At 43.3% G+C, this 21752-nt stretch overlaps 1 protein-coding gene across 1 annotated transcript in view; it reads right to left on the reverse strand.

Moving 5' to 3' along the window:
• Nucleotides 1–21466, reverse strand: part of KCNMA1 (potassium calcium-activated channel subfamily M alpha 1) — a 1310561-nt gene extending 1289095 nt beyond the window's left edge. The window contains exon 1 of the mRNA XM_030203235.1: nucleotides 20548–21466. Within this exon, the coding sequence (XP_030059095.1) occupies nucleotides 20548–20835 (288 nt within the window). The 5' untranslated portion in view covers nucleotides 20836–21466. The remainder of the gene's footprint in view (nucleotides 1–20547) is intronic.
• Between the last annotated feature and the right edge of the window lie 286 nt (nucleotides 21467–21752).

Below are 21752 nucleotides of genomic sequence, written 5' to 3' on the forward strand. Positions count from 1 at the left end.
AAGTAAGGTGATTAAGGACATTTTTAAATATGGTATATCATTTTTTACATCACCTTGGCTGGTTTTAGGTCTATTCAATGTGAAAGACATGCTATTCTGAATCTACATTAACTAAGCTACGCTACACTACGTTTGTTACCTAGCATAGTACATAAGTATTGCCATACTGGGACAGACCAAAGGTCCATCAAGACCAGCATCCTGTTTCCAACAGTGGCCAATCCAGGTCACAAGTACCTGGCAAGATCCCCAAAAAATACAACCACATTTTATACTGCTTATCCCAGAAATAGTGGATTTTCCCCAAGTCCAATTTAATAATGGTCTATGGATTTTTCCTTTAGGAAGCCATCCAAACCTTTTTTTTTAAACTCCGCTAAGCTAACCGCCTTTACCACATTCTCTGGCAATGAATTCCAGAGTTTAATTACACGTTGAGTGAAGAAACATTTTCTCCAATTTGTTTTAAATTTACTACTTTGTAGCTTTATCGCATGCTTCCCTAGTCCTAGTATTTTTGGAAAGCGTAAACAGATGCTTCACGTCTACCTGTTCAACTCCACTCATTATTTTATAGACCTCAATCATATCTCCCCCTCAGTCGCCGTTTCTCCAAGCTGAAGAGCCCTAGCTTCCCTCATAGGGAAGTCGTCCCATCTCCTTTATCATTTTCGTTGCCCTTCTCTGTGTCAGGTAAGTTACTGATCATACTATATAGCAGTTTTGGTATCATCTAGGACCATGTGCAAATTAAATTATGACATGTAGATAGTGCCTAGATTGGTAAATATTTCACAGTAATAATATGCAGCTTCATTAGTAGTTTCAGTACATTTTGGCGGTAATGCCATCCTTAATTTTGGTGCCTTTAATGATACTTACATTATCCAGAAAAGATAAAGCTTAGTTTAAGACTATGTTCAATTGTAAGTACTTTATTTTAATTTCACTTTGGATGTCAGCATATTTATTAAGCAACATGAACAGTGTGCCAAGCTGTGATATTATGCCACATCTTTAGGTATACTCAATATCTTTGGCACCAAAATTGTTTCTTAAAGGAGGGGGTGTGATATGTCTCCTTAATGATCATGGCAACTGACCACAATATTATAAATGAACTGTAATGAAAAAAAGCACACAAAAAATATAAAATGTAGTACTGGATCGATGACGATTACATGCCCACCCTGATCAATGTTTGGCTTAAGTGAATTGCCAACGTGGTGGTAGTATGCGCATCTGACAGATCCAATAGTAATATTCTATTAGAGGTTTGTGAAATAAAGAGATAATGATGGGAGCTGGGTGTTTCTGTTGATAGATCTTTAGGTATAGCACATCATGCTTAATGTCATCCTGACTGGTCTTAAGTCCAGGTAATGTGAAAGATGTGGCATTCTGAATCTACATTAATTAACTCACGCTATGACCGTTACCTAGTATAGTGTCAGGTAAACCATTGATCATATTATATAGTAGTTTTGATTTACAGTAATACCTCGGTTTCCGTTGACTTCGGTTATCGTTGGTTTCGGTTTTTGTTGATTTTTTCCGTGAAACATTTGTCTCGGATTTCGTCGGCGTACCCACATGACCTCATTGCTAATTTTGCGAAAACAAAGGGCGACCATGCGTTCTCCTGCTCATTGTGGCATTGTTTCTCATTGTGTGAGCATCACCCCGCGTGTCTAATGCCAAAAGACCAAGAAGCGAAGTGACCCTCAGATAGTGCCTTGATACCTAAGGTCCTTATGGAGGGGGATCCCCCTTCCAAACAATAATATCTGCACCTCTCTCTCCCCTCCTCGCTGTCTTCCATACGCCAAGAAGAGTCTTCAGAAAGGTAACTGCCATGTTAAATGTTCATTTATTCTTTACATTAGTCTTTTATATTCATTTTATATTAATTTCTTATTGTTTTTAGTATTAAACACTATATTTATTCTCTATAAAATGTGTTTTTGGTATGTATTTTGGAGTGTCTAGAATGAATTAATTGGATTTACATTGATTCATCTGGAAATAATTGCCGCGGGTTTCGTCGGTTTCGGATTTCACCGATTGTTTTTGGACGGATTATCGACGAAAACCGAGGTATCACTGTATATTGTATTGTGATATCATCTACGATTGTGTGCGAATTAAATGAAGGCATGCAAATAATGCCCAGAGTGGTTAATATATTACAATAACTAAACACAGCTTTATTGGGAGTTTCAGTATATTGTGGTGGTAATGCCGTCCTCATGTTTTGGCGCCGTTCATGATACTTAGATGACCTAGAGAAGATAAAGTTAAGTTTAATACTATGTTTAATTGTAAGTATTCTTTTGCAGGATCTTGTTGTATCTTGGTTTAATTGAATGATTGCATGTTAACAATAATGAAATAATGATGACAGACTAGGCATATCAGAACAAGACCATTAAATGCAAAAGATTGGTCTGACTTTAAGTGGCAATGCTACATTAGTATAAATGTTTCTACTGAGAAACCTGAATATGACAAAGATGTCTGAATGACACACGAGTTACATTAGAGTCAAATGTTTAATGAGTGCCCAAAATGTCACTTGTTAAATCTCAGAATGTCTGTCTCAGCATTTTATCATTGCCAGTTGCCATATTAAGTTTAGTAAGAGTCGTATTCACATTGTCATTTAGGATAAGTTTCTTTGGTGACGCTAACCGGGCGGTAATCAGTGGTGTGCACGTCCTTACGACTACCGCCCAGTTAACGCATGAGACTTTACCGCTAAGTCAACGGGTGGCGGTAAGGTCTTAGGCCCAAAATGGATGCATGCCAATTTTTATTTTGCCGCACGTCCATTTTCGGCAAAAAAAGGCCTTTTTTGCAGGTACGCTGAAAAATGGACCTACATACGTCCAATACATGCATCTACACCAGAGCAGACCATTTTTCAGCACACCTTAGTAAAAGGACCCCTGAGTTAACCAGGCACCAGTCTTCATATCAGCCAGCGTCCAGCTAACTTCCAGGTCAGCACTCGCACCCAGATCAATGAGTTGTGCATGCCCCAGCACTGAATATTTGGCTGGAGTACAACAACCAAGGTAAAGCCTCGCAATACCAGATCACCCTCTATAGAGAACGAGTTTTGCACTAAGAACTGTAAATAAGCCAAGAGAATTAGAGAGGAGAATACTAAGCAGTGTAACTGTTGCTATTCTTTTTTTGCTTGTTTGTATTTACTAGCTTCTATTAACTTACCCTGGGCTGAGTATATCTATCTATAGATAGATAGATAGATAGATAGATAGATAGATAGATAGATAGATAGATAGATAGATAGATAGAAATGTAATTATACCAAACAAATATATCAATGAAATCCTGCAGAGAATCTGTATGGAAATGGTATTGTTGGTGGCAGGGGTAATGGGTTCTGAATCTTCATTTTTGTATCTTAATGCACTTAAGGTATACTATGTTCCTGGGCATTCTCTTTGCATTCACTGCAGGGCTCACTGTTGAAGCCTGTTTTGAAAACCATATTAAATAATGGAATGCACGCTTCTTCGCACGCCTGGTGTTTTGTAATAGTCTGCCCAGTGAGCTAAAAGTTGTGAAGGAACAAGCTGGCTACCGGAAGCTTTGTAAAGCATGGCTTTTCACCATTACTTTCCGTTGATGGGGGGGTTTTATGCGAATGAGGGTTAGGGTATGAAAAAGCTTTGCTTGGATTACCAATATTTTATATTAATATTTCATGAGCTATGTTGTAAATCACCGAGGGGAATAGTATACAAACTGAAATAGCAAGTGAGATTATAACAGACAAATTTCAGAGGGATCTAACCCAGCTAAGACGTTAGTCAGCTAGATGAAATGGCTTGAAAAACTGCCTTACACAGAGTGACTAAATGAAGCCATTCCTAATGTGGGCATTTGGAGAGGCAGGATTAGATTGGGGGGGGCTAAAGTACATGTATATATAGAATTTTCAAGCAAACGTGTAGAATTGCACCCCCTATGCCCAGATGAAGATACTGCAGGCCAAAACACACACACACACACACACACACACACAACAGCTACCCACGTCAGCATTAGCAAATTTTTAAAGACAAACTGCTGGGGTGTTTTATCTTACAATTCTCTACATTTATACAAGTACAAAAGTACTAGAGTGGAGAAGTAGCCTAATGGTTAGTACAGTGAGAACCCGGGAACTGGGTTCAATTCCCGCTGCAGCTTCTTGTGACTCTGGGCAAGCCACTTAGGACCAAATACAGTAAATAGCACTGAAATAGAATGGCACCGAGAGCAGATTCCCATATCCAACTTTAGGTGTGAGAACTTATGCCAGCTGAAACCTCGCACAGATCCTGGCACGTGAGTTTGGCACATAACCCCAGTATTCTATAACACTGCACCTAAATAGTTGGAACACACATGGCAACACCCCATTTTGGGTTGCGCATGATACACTTTGGGCAACCAGAATTATAGAATAGTATATACGCAAATGTGCATGTAAATCCAAATTAGTGACAATTAACCTCAATAAGTGATTGTTAGCACCCAGTTGACTGATTAGTTTACACACATATCTGGGCTGAACACCCAAATTTGGGCACCCAACTTTGAGTGACCTATATAGAATCCTAGAGATAACTCTTTATTGCCCCAGGTACCAAAAAAATAAAATAAAACAGATTGTGAGCCTACCAGAGACAGAAAAAATCCCTGCATATAATAAGGAAAAACATTTTGGTTGTACCTCATAAAGGCAGTATATTAAATTCATGACCCTTTACCTGGCTATTACAGCCAAAAGAACATCCTTCAAAGAATGGAAAAAGGGACCCAAATGAAGAAAATAAGAAGCATCATAAGCACTGGCAAGTTAGATTCAAAGCACTGATAAAGAAGGCTAAAAGAGAATCCTATATAATAAAAAGCACCTCCAACATTCTGAAGCTGACTGCATGGCTGAGGCATTCCTGCTCTCTGTATCCATCTCCTGAATTGACATCATGTACTTCCGGGTTGGTCACAAGCAGAAGTGACCAACTACACGAGGTTTCTCGGCTTCAGAATGTTGGAGGTGCATTCTATTAAATAGGATTGGTCAGTTCCCTGAAGCACAGGCAGAGCTCAGCGTCCTGCACAGTAACTCTGTCACACACACACACTCTCTCTCTCTCACAGTCAATGTCTTTCTCTCTTTCACTCTCACACACTGTCTCTCACACACTCTATGTCTCACACTGTATCACATTCACTCTCTATGTGTCACACACTGTCTCTCACACACTCTATGTCTCACACTGTATCACATTCACTCTCTATGTGTCACACACTCTCTTGGTCTCATACACTCAGTCTCACAGAGAGTCTGTGTCCCACACACACTCTATCTCTCTCACACACACTGTATCTGTGTGAAACACACTCTCTCTCACACTGTGTCTCACATATGCACTTGCACACACTCTCATTCTCACACACACACTCTCTCTCTCACAGACACACTCACACCCAGACTCACTCTCTCTCTCACACACAGTCACTCTCACATACACACTCTCAAACATACACACTCCGAGGAAAACCTTGCTAGCGCCCATTTCATTTGTGTCAGAAACGGGCCTTTTTTACTAGTATGAAAAGAAACTTGCCACAGATGCAAAAACTCACATTAACAACTTTTTCAGGTACCTCAGGAGCAGAAAGCCTGTGAGGGAATCCATTAGATCATGAAGGAGCAAAAGTGGCACTCAGGGAGGACAAAGGACTTCAGTCTTTATGGAAGCAGATATAAGAGATCTGCCTGTACCAGAAATGGTTTTCAAGAGTGATGACGTGGAGGAACTGAAAGAAATCGCAGTGAACCTGGAAGATATATTGAGCCAAATCCACTGCATGCAAATCTTTCAAATGAATATTCATTGAGGGTATCCTGAAAACCTGACTGGCTGGGGTGCCTCCAGGACCAGGTTTCGGAACCACTGGCCTAAAGTTTATGTTTTATGTCAAGCTGTGTGTTGCCTTGGGTGAATCTCTTCATAAAGGCAGTTAACAAAGCCCAACAAATGAATTAATAAACATCTTTATTTCTGATTAAAGATGTTAAATTTCCAGTTGTTCAGTTCAAAATGTAACAAAAGTAATCCAAAAGAGGAACTTGGGGGTCAGTTCATCCAAGTCGAGCAAGGAGGGTGACGTGAACAGCTACTTGAAATAATTTTTAAAAAGTACTATACAAAGTTGAGACAGAAGTTAAACAGTAGGTCAAATAGCAGCAAACTAGGTAATAATGAATGTATAATGAAGTGTTTTGGGCTCCAAGCCATGTAATCCATTAGCTGTCTCATTTCCTCTGCATGAAACTGATCATCCATCTTAAGCATAGAGAGTCATCCTGTTGATGTCAGTCTCCTATTGAAAATATATATAAGGAAACTACACTAAATAAAGCCAGACCGTGATCAGAAGTGTAGCCAGGTTGTGACGCCAGGGGGAGTGGAGAACAGACTGCGTAGGCGCACTCGCACTGCGTAGGCACAATGGACTGCCTGAAAAATAGGCCCCATCAGAAGTCCGATTGGGGGAGCAGTCACTTCCCTGGTGCCCCACCCAGCTATACCTCTGACTGTGATGTTAGTACAAACCAGTGCCAGCCCACATTTTAATCTACACACATTCTCCTGCATTCTATATATAGCTCATCAAAAATTGGGTGACCAAATTTGGGTTTGGAGCCCAGATGTGCATGTAAGCTAATTAGTCGAGTGCTAACAACCAATTGCTGAGGTTAATTGGAGTTAACTGGCATTAATTTGGATTTATGAATGCATCTGCCTGTGCGCTGTTTTATAAAGTATCTCAAGTACAGCCTAAAAGGGGGTGTGACCATGGGAGGGGCATGGTTGGGACAGAAGCATTCCAAATATTTAGGTTCAGTGTTATAGAATACCGGAGTTATGTGCCCAACTTGCATGACGACTTATGACATTTTTCAGCTGGCATAAGTCCTCACACCCAAAGTTGGCCATGGGAATCTGCTCTAAGCGCTATTCTATAAAGGGTGCTTAGAGTGAATTTTTCCTGGCACCTAAATTTCAGTTATGATTGTAATAATTGGACCAGTGTTGGCTAAACCTTCTGCTTTAGAAATGGTTTATATTATGTTTTTTTTATTTTTAATTATGCAGTGCTCAGTGTTTGCTATTGTGCCAGATTACCGTGAAACACGATATCAGCCAGCAGCACAACAACCCTTAACCATCACAGCACTGTTCCTGCCTACCTGCCTTCCATATTGAAAAAAACTTACAGCTATTGACCTCAGTCTTAATAGTGTATAGAGAAGTCCACTTATCTTTGCAGGCGTGTTTAAGTCCAGTGGTGGGTCTTGTGTTGTAGCTGATCAAACCTCACCCTAGTGTTGGCGTGATCTGTGTTTTAAAATCAATCAATGCCCCATTGTTATTCCATTTACTGATTCTGGCCTTTTGTTTAAATACTTCAAGAAACACCTATTCATCTTGGCTCATAGGACTCAAATGGGGGAAACTCCCAGTACTCACACATGTGGTAGAAAACATTTAGGAGGTAATTCTGTAGAGGTCACCTAAAGTGTGTATGCGAAATGTGATTCCTATAACCAGAGGCGTAGCCAGACTTTGGCAGGAGGGGGGTACAGAACCCAAAGTGAGGGGGCACATTGCCGCCCCCCCCTGCCGCTGCCGCCACCACCACAAACAACTTTAACCCCCCCCACCCCCGCTGACGACCCTCTCGACCCCCCCTCCCGCCACCGCCGTCCCCTACCTTTGCTGGCGGGGGACCCCAACCCCCACCAGCCGAGGTCCTCTTCTTCCCGCGCAAGGCTTCGTTCTGACTGTTTCTGTGCAGGACATCAGAAACAGTCAGAACGAAGCCTTGAGCGGGAAGAAGAGCACCTCGGCTGGCGGGGGTTGAGGTGCCCCGCCAGCAAAGGTAGGCAACGGCGGGTTGACAGCAGGTGTCGAGAGGGTCATCGGCAGGGGGGTTCAGGGCCAAATCTACGGGGGCCCAGGCCCCCATGGCCCCACGTGGCTACGCCACTGCCTATAACAGTAATTAGGCACTTAATTGCACCAGAGGTCCACAGCTATATGCATAACCTTGGGCGCAAACACTTATACTAACTCTATGGCAGGTGTAAATGCTCATGCATAAATGTGACAGTCACGTGAACAACAGGCAGTACTCTATAAACTTAGGAGTTGATGATCAAAAGCAAATGCGGGTGCTAGAGGCTATTAGTGCCCCATGATCAGAGCCGGCAAGCTTGTGAAATAATGTGCTGACCTGCTCTGGCCGCAAGTAGCATGCAAATGCATGCAAAATAGGGCATTAAATATTCCTCCCCAATGTTCAGTGGGAAGTAATCTAAACAAGGGCACTGCTACTGCAGCAAATCCTATGCCAGCTCAGAGTTGGTGTTAGGGTTTGCAGCGCATTGGGGAGGAATGAGGAACCCTGTTCAGCATGCATCTGCATGCTAGCAAGCCTCCCCATCCCACCCCAGACAGAAAGACCTAACCCAAACGATCCACCCCTCCCCCCAACGAAGACCCAACCCAACCCAAACCCACCTAAGCATATTCTATAAGTGGTGCCTAGATTTAGGCGCAGTATATAGAATATGCTTAGATGATATCCCAGCGCTTAAAACTACATGTGTCCATTTAAACCAGTGAAAACATTGCATAAATCCTGGTGTGTAGATTTAGGCACAGAGGGCTGTATTCTATAATTATGCACATAAAGTTTGGAATATCCATGACACACCCATTTCCCCACCCATAACCACGCCCCTTTCTGTCTGCACACATTAGAAGTTGGGCTCAGTGCGTTACAGAATACACTTTAGCTAGTTTTGTGCATAAATTTTGTGCATAAATTCTAATTACTGCCAATTAATGTTTATTATTGCTTAAGTGCTGTTATCAATGCTAATTAGCTTGGTAAGCCAATTAAGTTACGTGCATTGTTAAAGAATCCACCTGGATTTCGGCGCGGATCTCTAGGCATGCTAAATAGGATCCAGGGGGTAAGGGCTAGCCTGCATCTCCAGCACACACGCCATAGTACAAAAAGTGGAGTGCTGCCTTCATCAATTCCACTCTGGCAAGAGATCACTACATATCACAGACATCAAACATTTAGGGCTACTATTCTTAGGGGTTTATTTTCCAGCTAAATTAAGAGTCCTGTCATATTAAAAAAAATCATTGTTTCATGCTGTTTCTCTTTTCTGGTGGAATTGCATACATACATTTTTGCTGAGGAGTCAGCAACACAGAAAAGGCACAAAGCTAGAGTGATGAATGCAAAGCAGGCAGGAAGAGGGGCAAACGTACTGGGGAACTAGGGTTTTCCAGTTTATCCAATAAACACTTTAACCTTTTTTGTGCACTGGGAGGTGTTTTTAGGGGTACGATTAAGACCTCAAAGCATAGAAACATGACAGCAGATAAGGGCCAAATGACCCATCCTGTCTGCCCATCCTCAGTAGTCACTAACTCCTCCTTTTCCTAAGAGATCCCACATGCCTGCCCAATGCTTTCTTATATTCAGACACGGTCCTTGTCTCCATGACCTCCACCAGCAGACCATTCCACGCATCCACCGCCCTTTCCAGGAAAGAGTATTTTCTTTGATTCCTCCTAAGCCTATTTTCTCTTAACTTCATCCTATGCCCCCCTCATTCCAGAGTTTTCCTTCATTTGAAAAAAGTTCACCTTCTGTACATTAATGCCCCAGAGGTATTTAAATGCCTCAATCATGTCCCCTCTCTCCCGCCTCTCTTCCAGCGTATACATGTTGAGGTTCATAAGCCTGTCCCTATATGTTTTATGGCAGAGACTTCTGACCAATTTTGTAGCCGCTCTCTGGACTGACTCCATCCTGTTTATATCTTTCCATAGGTGCGGTCTCCAGAATTGCATGTAGTACTCTAAATGGGGCCTCACCAGAGACTTGTACAAGGGCACTATCGCCTCTTTTTTCCTGCTGGTCACTCCTCTCCTTATGCACCTGAGTATTCTATTGGCTTTGAGCGTCACCTTTTCTACCTGTTTGGCCACCTTAAGGTCTTCGTCAACATTCACCCCCAAGTCCCGTTCTTCTTTCATACACAGAAGCACTTCGTCCCCTATACTGTACCGTGCCCTTGGATTCTTGTTACCCAAGTGCATGACCCTGCATTTCTTAGCATTAAATCTTAGTTGCCAATTATTTGACCAAGCAGAAGCCATACACCCCCCCCCCCCCCCCCCCCCGGATTCTATATATGGTGCCCAAAGTTGCACGCTCAACTCTGAGAGCACTTCCGAGCTGTGTGCACAAATACATTGGATAATGAGCTCTGAACCATTAATAATTTAGGTGCTAACAACCAATTACTGATGTTAACTGGCACTCTTTAAAATTTGCACATGCATCTAGATGCGCACTATTCTACAAGGTACAGCGCCTAACTCCCATGGCGTGTGTCTCAAAAGGGGGTGTGACCATGGGCGTGTTGGAACATTCCAAAACATTTCATGCGGAATTACAGATTACTGTCTAACTTCACCTAACCTTTGAGCACTGGCATTTACACAAGGTTTCAGCAGGCGTAAGTCTGGCACCAAAAGTTTGGCGTGGGATCTACACTAAATGCTATTCTATACAAGATGTGTGCCCTTTAGAAAATAGCATTTAGGGCTGGATTCTATATATCATGCCTAAAAAATCAGCGCTGACCAAAAATACACCTAAGTGTAGTCTATAAAGTATGCTAAATTTAGGCATACTTTATAGATTATGGCTAAATTTCAGCATGGTTTATAGAATATGCCGAGTACCCATCTGTGCGACTAAATATGGGACTAAATGGGAGGCCCCAGGATATATGATTGATTTAATAGATCTTCCAGCTAGAAATAGAATCAGTTCATCACGTACTTATCTGAACCTTCACTATCCAAGCTGTATTGGACTCAGATACAAATCAACCTATGGATCCAATTTTTCATACTTAAGTACTCAAATGTGGAATGCATTACCAAAGAGTGTGAAAACAGTGCACGATCATCAAAACTTCAAGCAAACTTTAAAGACCTATCTGTTTTGCAAGGCCTACCCTATTGATTCTACTTAAAAGCCTCAACTCTACAATGCATCTTTACATACATTGCAATGGACATTTTATTTCTTATTTCCTTGTCCCTTATTGTACCCATTTACTCCTACCTTACCTGACCCGTTTTCTAATTGTTTAATACCTACCGTATTTGGCGTTCACCATTACGGTATGTTGTAAGCCACATTGAGCCTGCTAATAAGTGGGAAAATGCGGGATACAAATGTTGCAAAATAAATAAATTTAGTCATGGACAGTTACGCCAAGAAAAACTTGGTATAAATGCTGGCACCTAAATTAGACACAGACCAGGTGTATTCTATAACCATGAACATAGATTTTAGAAATGTCCACGACCCACCTATTCCACGCCCATGGCCTTGCCCCCTTTTCAACTATGCAACTTAGAATTTACACGCTTCACATCACAGAATACGCTTAGACTGTTGTACGTGTAAATTCTAATTAATGCCAATTAGTGTCAATAATTGCTTGTTAACTATTTAAGTTGTACACGCAAATCCAGAATATGACCGGATTTGCATGCGCAACTTAAGTCGTGCTATATAGAATCCGGGGGACAGCACTGAATTTTTTGGTGCCGTTCACTGAATTCTCTCTACATTGTCTGGCACACCACGTGCTGTCATTGCTGTAAGCAGGATTTCAAGTCAGGTAGCCAGTCATGCACAAATAAATGAGCACATCTGTAGGTCAAAGGATGAATCTGTCTTCTTGCCCCTACCCTAAAACCTAATGTTTTCGAATCATCAGAAAGCACAGAATGCCTTTTAGCTGAGCCTAGGCAGCATAAACTACTACTACTACTACTACTACTATTTAGCATTTCTATAGCGCTACAAGGCATACGCAGCACTGCACAAATATAGAAGAAAGACAGTCCCTGCTCAAAGAGCTTACAATCTAATAGACAGAAAATAAATAAAGTAAGCAAATCAAATCAATTAATGTGAACGGGAAGGAAGAGAGGAGGGTAGGTGGAGGCGAGTGGTTACAAGTGGTTACGAGTCAAAAGCAATGTTAAAGAGGTGGGCTTTCAGTCTAGATTTAAAGGTGGCCAAGGATGGGGCAAGACGTAGGGGCTCAGGAAGTCTATTCCAGGTGTAGGGTGCAGTGAGACAGAAGGCGCGAAGTCTGGAGTTGGCAGTAGTGGAGAAGGGAACAGATAAGAAGGATTTATCCATGGAGCGGAGTGCACGGGAAGGGGTGTAGGGAAGGACGAGTGTGGAGAGATACTGGGGAGCAGCAGAGTGAATACATTTATAGGTTAGTAGAAGAAGTTTGAACAGGATGCAAAAACGGATAGGGAGCCAGTGAAGGGTCTTGAGGAGAGGGGTAGTATGAGTAAAGCGACCCTGGCGGAAGATGAGACGGGCAGCAGAGTTTTGAACCGACTGGAGAGGGGAGAGGTGACTAAGTGGGAGGCCAGCAAGAAGCAGATTGCAGTAGTCTAAACGAGAGGTGACAAGGGTGTGGATGAGGGTTTTGGTAGAGTGCTCGGAAAGAAAGGGGCAGATTTTACGGATGTTGTAAAGAAAGAAACGACAGGTTTTGGCGGTCTGCTGGATATGAGCAGAGAAGGAGAGAGAAGAGTCAAAGATGACCCCAAGGTTTCGAGCTGAGGAGACAGGGAGAATGAGAGAGCCATCAACAGAAATAGAAAACGGGGGGAGCGGGGAGCCCTGGACCCTTCTAGGGGGCAATTCTATAAAGTTTGCCCAAAGTTAGGCAGCAAGATGCAATGCACTAAGTGCTAATTCTATAATGACATTATAGAATAGCATAAATTGGCATTTAGTCACCAACAGTTATGCACACCCACTCATGCATGTCAACAGCAGGTGTAAATATGTGTGCCTAAATGCAGCACTTTAGCACAATATTCTGTAAGTTATGTGTGTAAATGTGGGACCCAGGGCTGCCAAGAGACTGGGCCAGGCCCTGGGCAAGGCCACCCCTGGGGCCCTGCCGCCGCCGCCCCCCCAGGCCACCGTTACGCAGTCCCCACCTGCCCCCCTCCGTCCGCCACCAGGCTGGGCCCCCTGCATTGAAATCATCACAGCGCCTCACCTGTCACCTCGCTCCGTGACTGAAAGCACAGCAGCAGCAGATCGGATTCGCCTCCCTTCGGGCCTTCCCTCCCTGTGTCCGGCCCTCGCGGAAGTTACATCAGACGAGGATGGGACACAGGGAGGGAAGGCCCGAAGGGAGGTGAATCCGATCTGCTGCTGCTGCGCTTTCAGTCACGGAGGTGGCAGGTGAGGCGCTGTGATTATTTCAATGCGGAGGGCCCAGCCTAGTGGCGGACGGTCGACGGAGTCAAGGGCGTGTGAGATCAGGGACTGCAGCGCCGGGCCCCCCTTGGAGGCTCGGGCCTGAGGAATTTTGTCCCCCCCCTGCCCCCCTCTCAGCGGCCCTGGTGGGACCCACCCATGCCTCGCCCATGTTCCTCCCCTTCGCACATCCCCTTACATTTAAGCACAAACCCACAGATTCTATAAAGATTACTGAAAGTTGCACGCCCAAAATTAGGCATGATCTTGATTTGTACATTCAACTCAATTCGTTAGCAAGCAATTAAGTCAATTATTGGATGATAACAATCAGTTATTGGCATTAGTTGAGATTTGTGCACACTGCTGACTACGTGCTATTCTATAACACAGGTTGCCCAAATCCCATAGCATCTAACCCGAAGGGGTGTGGCCATGGGTGGGGCATGGGCGGGTCAGGGGCGTTCCAAAAAGTTGGTGCTGTGTTGTAGAATTCCTCGGAAGCACGCCCAACTTATCTACCAGGATTTCCTCCAGGTTTAAGCTGGCATAAGTCCTCATGTGCAAAACTGGAAGCAGGAATTGGTGCTCTGAGCTATTCTATAAAGATCACTCATCCCGGAACTTCATTTGTAGAATAAGACTGAGCACTGACTTTTCTCAGTGCCTCATTTTTGGCTCCATTTACTGAATCTGGCCCTACGCGAGTTGTGCTCTAAAGTAACAAAATACTGCTTAGTGCCCAACTTGCACTTGTGCACGTAACTCAGTCTTTGGCAGAGAAGGGCGATGAAAATGATAAAGGGGATGGGATGACTTCCCTATGAGGAAAGGCTAAAGCGGCTAGGGCTCTTCAGCTTGGAGAAAAGGCAGCTGAGGGAAGATATGATAGAGGTCTAATTTTATGAGTGGAGTTAAACGGGTAGATATGAAGCGTCTGCTCATGCTTTCCAAAAATACTAAGACTAAGGGACATGCGATGAAGCCACAATGTAGTAAATTTAAAACGAATCAGAGAAAATGTTTCTTCACTCAACATGTAATTAAACTCTGGAATTCGTTGCCAGAGAATGTGGTAAATGCGGTTAGCTTAGCGGAGTTTAAAAAAGGTTTGGACAGCTTCCTAAAGGAAATGTCCATAGACCGTTATTAAATGAACTTGGGGAAAATCCACTATTTCTGGGATAAGCAGTATAAAATGTTTTGTACATTTTTGGGATCTTGCCAGGTATTTGTGACCTGGATTGGCCACTGTTGGAAACAGGATGCTGGTCTCGATCGACCTTTGGTCTTTCCCAGTATGTCAGTACTTATGTATTTATGTTGGTATTCTATAACTTACACTTGAAATTGGCGTCTAACTTTAGGCAACCTGATACAGAATGAGGGGGAAAATTCACTGCTAAACTGGTGGCTCTGAACACATTAAAACCTTTGAGACTTTGTCTCTTTCAACAATTTTCACGCGTGCTCACGCTCTGTATTTGGGAGCAAAAGCGCAACAAAGCACCAAGAGCCTTCAATAAATGGGACAAACATCTTTATTTGCACAACGTAGATCAATCACACAATGACCCAATATGGGTTGTGTTTCAGCGCAAAGTGGTTAGTTTCAAGGTCCATGTTACCATACTCCAGAGGGAGCCATGGTCTCTGGCTGGAAGCTCAGAAGCAATGGAGGAAACTGGAGTGACAGGATCCAAAAGCAGAAACTATTGTTCAGTTCCCAGTAAAAGCTCAGTGGACTGTCATAGGGTTACAGAGTCGCTATGCCCACATCAGCCCTCTTCTGAAGTCACTTACTGGCTCCCTATCCATTTCCGTATACAGTTCAAGCTCCTCTTATTAACCTATAAGTGCATTCACTCTGCTGCCCCTCACTACCTCTCCACCCTCATCTCTCCCTACACTCCTTCCCAGGAACTCCGTTCACTAGGCAAATCTCTCCAAATTGTACCCTTCTCCTCCACCGCTAACTCCAGACTCCGTTCCTTTTATCTTGCTGCACCTTATGCCTGGAATAGACTCCCTGAGCCATTACGTCAAGCTCCATCCCTGGCCGCCTTCAAATCCGGGCTAAAGGCCTCCCTGTTAGATGCTGCTTTTAATTCCTAACTTGTCACCTGCTCGTAATGTGTCCTATTTGTCTGTCCTACCCTTATCCCTTATTTGTCCTGTCTGTCTGTCCTGATTTAGATTGTAAGCTCTTTTGAGCAGGGGCTGTCTTTTCTTCATGTTAAATTGTGAAGCGCTGCGTACGACTGGTAGTGCTATAGAAATTTTTTATTTTTATTTATATGTAGCATTTGTATCCCACATTTTCCCACCAATTTGCAGGCTCAATGTGGCTTACATTCTGCCGTAATGGCGATCGCCATTTCCGGGTACAGAATTACAAATGGTATTGCATTAAGGTGCATACATACATGGTAAAGAAAAATACATTGTGGTATTGCATAGAGGTTTCTGAGTGAACGCCTTTTCCTGGTACGAAATTACACATGGTTTTTGCATTAAGGTGCATGATTTGTAGTAGTAGTAGTAGTAGTAGTACAGAGCCTTTCACCTCTAGGTCACCAGCTTAAATCCAACTCTGGCTAGTAATGGCTGAAAACCAGTGCTATCTAAACGCCAATCAGTTGCATATATGAAAAGCTGATTTATCTGATGTCTATTGACAGGCCAGTGTGGGGAAGTTGCCACTCAAAAATAACTGTAATTAATACTGTCAGTCAGACACCTCTCAAAAGCACAATCTTCATCAAAATTTTAAAAAAAAAGGTTTTATTTGGAGTTTGTGCATGCAGTTGTAAAGGATACCAATACACCAATTAGCAGTTCCCAAAAGAGAGAAACCCTAAAGTGTGTGTGCAAAATTCACCTGCACAAGCATCTTTAGAAAGGTTTCAATCATCTTAAAGTGCTACACAAAAGTGTTCCTAAATTTTAAAATCATATGTCACAAGGGCTGCTGCATTCTCCATTGCAGGTCCAAGACTGTGGATCAGTTTACCTGGTTATTTGTGTCTTGTCTGCAACATGGGACAGTTTAAGAGACTGCTGAAGACTCATTTGTTCTTTCAGGCCTACCTGCTGGCATAACACATACTATGCTTACAGAGTAGATAGATTTTACAGTTGGTTTTCTGGTTATTTCTGTTTTTGTCATGCTTATTATTGACGGTGATCCATGGAAATTGTTTTATGAATGTTTTTACTGTAATCCGCCTAGTGTTTAGGTGGAATATAAATCTGTGAAATAAAATAAATAACACCCAGCTCCCAAGCCCAAGCAGAAGTAGAGGATGGCAGTTGTGTATATTGACCCCTGAGGCAGGCGTCTGCGTCTGCCGAAACATGGCCCGTGTCGGGTTTTCTCGTTTTGGTGCTTGAATAAATCTGCTTTGAACTACATCTCCCAGGCGGATTGGTCATTGTTTCATCCTCTGCTCCTGCTTTGGCTTTCTTTATGAGGCTCTTCGAAGAGGGTGTCTCCCTGTTTTTGCTGTAGTGGTCAGTTCCCAAGCCAGCGTTTTTATTTACAAAATATCTACCATGTGAAAAAACAAAAACGAATTACTTCACCAAAAATTGTCCCAGCATCAGCTGTGTTTTGACACTCTTGTGTCCGCTTCTGAAGAACCTCTAACAGGAGCTTACGTAGCAGGTGAAATAAAATGCAGAAAACAAACTTTCTTCTAAAAAAAATGCTTGTAATAATTTTGAAACTTTAAATAAATAATTTAAAAAAAATAAAAAAATGTTTGCTCACATGAATTTTGCATATATTGTTTTGGGCTTCACTCTCTTAGGGTGCTTCAGTTTTATGAAAATGTTTGTTTTTTGGATCTTTTTGGAGGGGGGGGGGGTTGAGTCATTATCAATCCCCACATGTTTCAAAGATTCTCATATTCTACTTTCAGAACTTATCCAACCTGCAAAAAGGAAGGTGAACATTAACTGACCTCTAAAACACACTCTTTTATTCTCTTAAATATGGTCCTTTATATTGACGTCTAAAAGTATGATAATGTTTTCAGTTCCAGTTCCATGGAATTGTTTGACTTCCAGATTTTAGAACCATGCAGAACCCCTGTCACTATCTGCCCAGCCCACTAAACTATATTACCTTTGCTTGTTGCTTCTAATGATGAGATACTGAGCACTGAAGAGAAGCAGGAAGGGAAAGTACAGATGCAGGACGGGAAAGTACTGATGCACCTGCTTGTTAAAAATGATTAAGGTTTATTTTACAAACTTTCACCAAGAAAGATTTTACTTCAGTATAGAGTTTATCTGTATGAATGTAGGTTTCTATATTATATGTTAGAATTGTTCCTGGAAATTGCTTATTAACTGTTATGCAATATTAGACACTTTTAAATTGTTTTATGCAGGAGCAGCCATACATAAATAAAATGTTAATTGATACCGTATTGCACTCTTTCAATACCTGTACAGAAAAACACATGGGTGCTGGACACATCACAAAATGGGAAAACGGACTAAAACGAAAGCAAGGGTGGATTTCTTGCTGGGTTTAAAGTCTAACATTTGTTGAACTCACTTTCACCTATCAATCCCCACAAGAGTGCGATTTCACGTGCTCAGCACTTCGTACCTCTGACTGTATAAAGTGTTTCCAGCTACACCTGTAACCCATGGGACCACATGCCATGAGGCTCATTTTCAAAGCACTTAGCCTCCCAAAGTTCCATAGAAACCTATAGAACTTAGCCTCCCAAAGTGTTTTGAAAATATGCCTCAAAGTCAGGTAAACTGGTCCAGCAGTACTAACATTCTTATATCATAAGATGTCATCCGCACACGGCGCGCTGTGTTGTTAACAAGTGGCTATGATTTCATATCTCTAGCTGATGCGTACTAAAATTTGTTTTTTTTCCACACGCACGGGGAATCGCAGTCTTTGCCTCCATTCCCACAAGCTCCCAGCAGAATGGTCCAACGATGGTTCTACTGCACTCGGTGACACTGATGACATTGCACCATAGAAAGACGTAGGGGTTTTTTGTCAAATACCACAGCCCTTTGATTGGTTGGACGTCTGCTGGTGCTTGACAATACTTTGAACTGACCTCCGATGTGAGATGCACGCCCTCTTGCTTTCAAAACAGCGTGCAAACCCACAAGAGGTGTGCCAGAATGTCTGTAATAAAATGTTGGACAGTTCAGTCAATGAGATTAATATCACTGACTTGGTACTGAGTACGCAGGCCTGGGTATCTCTTAAATGGGTTTTGGATTTACTAGCACAAATATAACCGATTGAAGGCTCTTTACTGGATGCTTCTGAAAGCAGAGGTGTCTACTGGAAGATGTTCCACAAGACATTTACAAATCATTGCCCTCAGAGTCCCAGGCAGTTCCTCCAAGTACTGCCCGTTTATCTGGAGCCTCCTGTTGCTTCCCAGGACTCGCTTCCATTGCCACAAACACAACTAAGAAACCCCACAAACATGTGAATTTCTAGCTCTGAAGAATCGTATTTCAGCTTCCAAAACCCCATCACGGTCACGCATGCAAAAAAAAGGAATCAGAATGCAGTATGAGTGCCTGCAGGTTCTGTTACTGATGCTATTTCCTGTCATTAATTATGATTTTGTCATGCTGATAATACAGCATCAGATTACACGATTAATGCAACACTGTTGTGCTTTTCTCCAGTCATTATTTGTGAACTAAAACATGCATTGGAGAGTTCAATGCATGTTTTAGTTCACAAATAATTATTTATTATGCCTGTTTAGCTAATATAGGTCCATGAATGATACCAGTTTATGAATCCTAGCCCCACACAAGAGAAGAGGACTTCAGTTAAACCCGTTAGCAAAATAGCGTTTTCTTTGTAAAATCAGATAGGACTTATCCGCATTTTAATGACTATACACTCAGATACCAATGAATCTGGCCTGTACCACAATGTGAAGGCACTGTGTATCCTACAGAGGAAAGAATAACCCCTTGATTGTCAGAGCAACCTAGCAACTCTGTCTAAAAAGGGGTGTGTTGTACCGGAAGGAGGAAGGGGTGTCCTTTGTGCCAGAAGCTATACAATTTGCTATCCAAACTATCCAAAAAGGGAAGGGGGAAAGCTCCAGTCATACATCTGCCAAGCTATTTTAGGATGTAATTGCCTGTCAAAATCCACTTTACCAGCTTCTGTACAATATCACTTTCTGTTCCAGTTCTCTATTTTTTAACAAGAGATTTGGGTGTTTTTTTTTTAAACAGCCTTACAATATTTTAGATCACTGGATTGTCAAAATTATGTTTCTTCTGAAAGCACGTCCTCGTTTGAATCAAAGTGAAATGGGGACTCCATGAGCTTGATCCTTAGGCAACTGCTGATATTCTAACACCTATGAGGCATAACATATTAATGCACGCAACATTACAGCAAGACAACCTGCTCTGTGTATAGCTGTACAGGTTGGATTTCACAAACGGAATGTGGCTATAATAAAGCGTGCGCATTTAATAAACTAAAGAAAGCGTGAAACATGCAAAATAAATGGCATGCAAAGAACCCCTTGGAAGTCCAGGTACAAAAATATTTAAGAAAAAAATACGTGAGTCGATATTTACAAGAATTCACTCAGTCCTGCTGCTGCCCAGTCAGGCCAGTGGGGAGGCTGCAGAAAGTCCAAGCAGGATGAGCCTGTCATTTAGAAGGCAAATACTTTGCACAGAGAGCCACCAAGGGCTTAACACCTCCGGCGACAACGATGACACAAACAGAACAAGTACATCTAAATCGCCGGAGAGAGCTATTAGAAGCGCGCAACGGGAATGCAGTTTTGCCATTTCTTCCCTTAACATCAACCCTTCCACGAACTCCCAAAATACACGGAGCCCCTCGGCCCTAGCACGGCATTTACTGACAACCCCCACAGCAACGGGCATGTACATTATTTTTAGCCGCAATGCCTGGTTTAACTTGCACTTTCCAAAACACAAGCGGCCCCCACATACGCGTCCTAGCCTTTCTGTGCACGGTGGAAATTGTGCGTTTGCACCAGGACTTTGCACACTGATCCACAAGAGGCTCGTAAACTGTTTGCAAGTGGCATGGAACATAAAGGTTACCTTGTTTTTGACCCCGCAGTGACAGCAGACAGTCCACAAGTATTTGAGGGTCCTCCAAAGGAGGATGATGAAGAGCCCCCCGAAGAAGGTGACCATAGAAGAGGCGAGGAAAGCCCACCACATACGCTGCCCCCGGCTGTCACAAGGCACCTCCATGGTCACCGGGATGATCAGGGCATCCACCTTGGGCAGATGCACGTTGGAGGGGTCTGAGTTCGGATTGTTGTTATTGATAGTACTCATGATAAGGATGCTGCCGAGACCTTCCGATCTGTTGCCTATTGCCATCGCTAACAGCAGCACCAGGGAGCCGTACAGAGCTCCTGGCAGCGCCCCCCAACCCGCTCACCAGCCATATTGCTGGAAAGCCCGGCCCTTCTTCTGGCTTGCTCTATTTTCTTTTTCCTCCAGGTTTTTCAATAGTGCCTTGTCTTTCTTTTCCAGCTCAGGATCACTCTCTCCGTCCCCCACGCTCCCCTCCCCAGTATTGTGTACGCAGCAGATGCCTCCCCAGAATGAAAACAGGCTCAGACCTCAGGGAGGAAAATCTCTGTGCCAAGTCCGGCTCTCTCTGTCTTCCTAGGCAGCAGCTCCAGCCATCTGTGGGAGGAACGATTCAAGCAGGCATTTGACAATTACGGTCTCGAAAATCGTGGTTGCTGGGAGACGAGCAGCAGATCTTTTGCTTCTTCTCCCTTCTTAAGTCTATGATCTCTTTGGTTTCTTTTCCCCTCCTGAGATCGCAGTGCTCTCGGCTCCTGCTGCTGGACCGATGTGCCCCGGGCGGCTCCCTGCCCGCTGCCCGATCGCCGCTTCCCCCTCCTCGCTTACTCCACTCTGTAATAATGGCAGGCTACGGGCATCGCTTCCTCCTTTACCCGCACGTTTTTTGAAATCGTCAGCCGTCCATAGCTCACAGACTTGGTGTGATTATTATTATTAGTAATAGTAATATTGTTTGGTTTCCAGCTTGCCTCGCGATGATCGGGGTTACTCGTGTTTTTGGGAGGTGGGGGGGGGGGGGGAATCGTCCCCTTCAATATGAATCACCTTCTTGCCCCTCTTCCTCTAAGAGAGCTGTCTGCTGGAGGCCGGCTAATCCCCCGCTGCCCCTGCCTCCCCCCGCCGCTGCAGCCACAGTCAGATCGGATGAATGGAGGAAGCAGCGCGCAGACAGGTAGCAGCGAGGCGGAGCTACCGAGCAA

The sequence above is a fragment of the Microcaecilia unicolor genome, chromosome 5, assembly GCF_901765095.1.
Source record: "Microcaecilia unicolor chromosome 5, aMicUni1.1, whole genome shotgun sequence".
Taxonomy (NCBI): domain Eukaryota; kingdom Metazoa; phylum Chordata; class Amphibia; order Gymnophiona; family Siphonopidae; genus Microcaecilia; species Microcaecilia unicolor.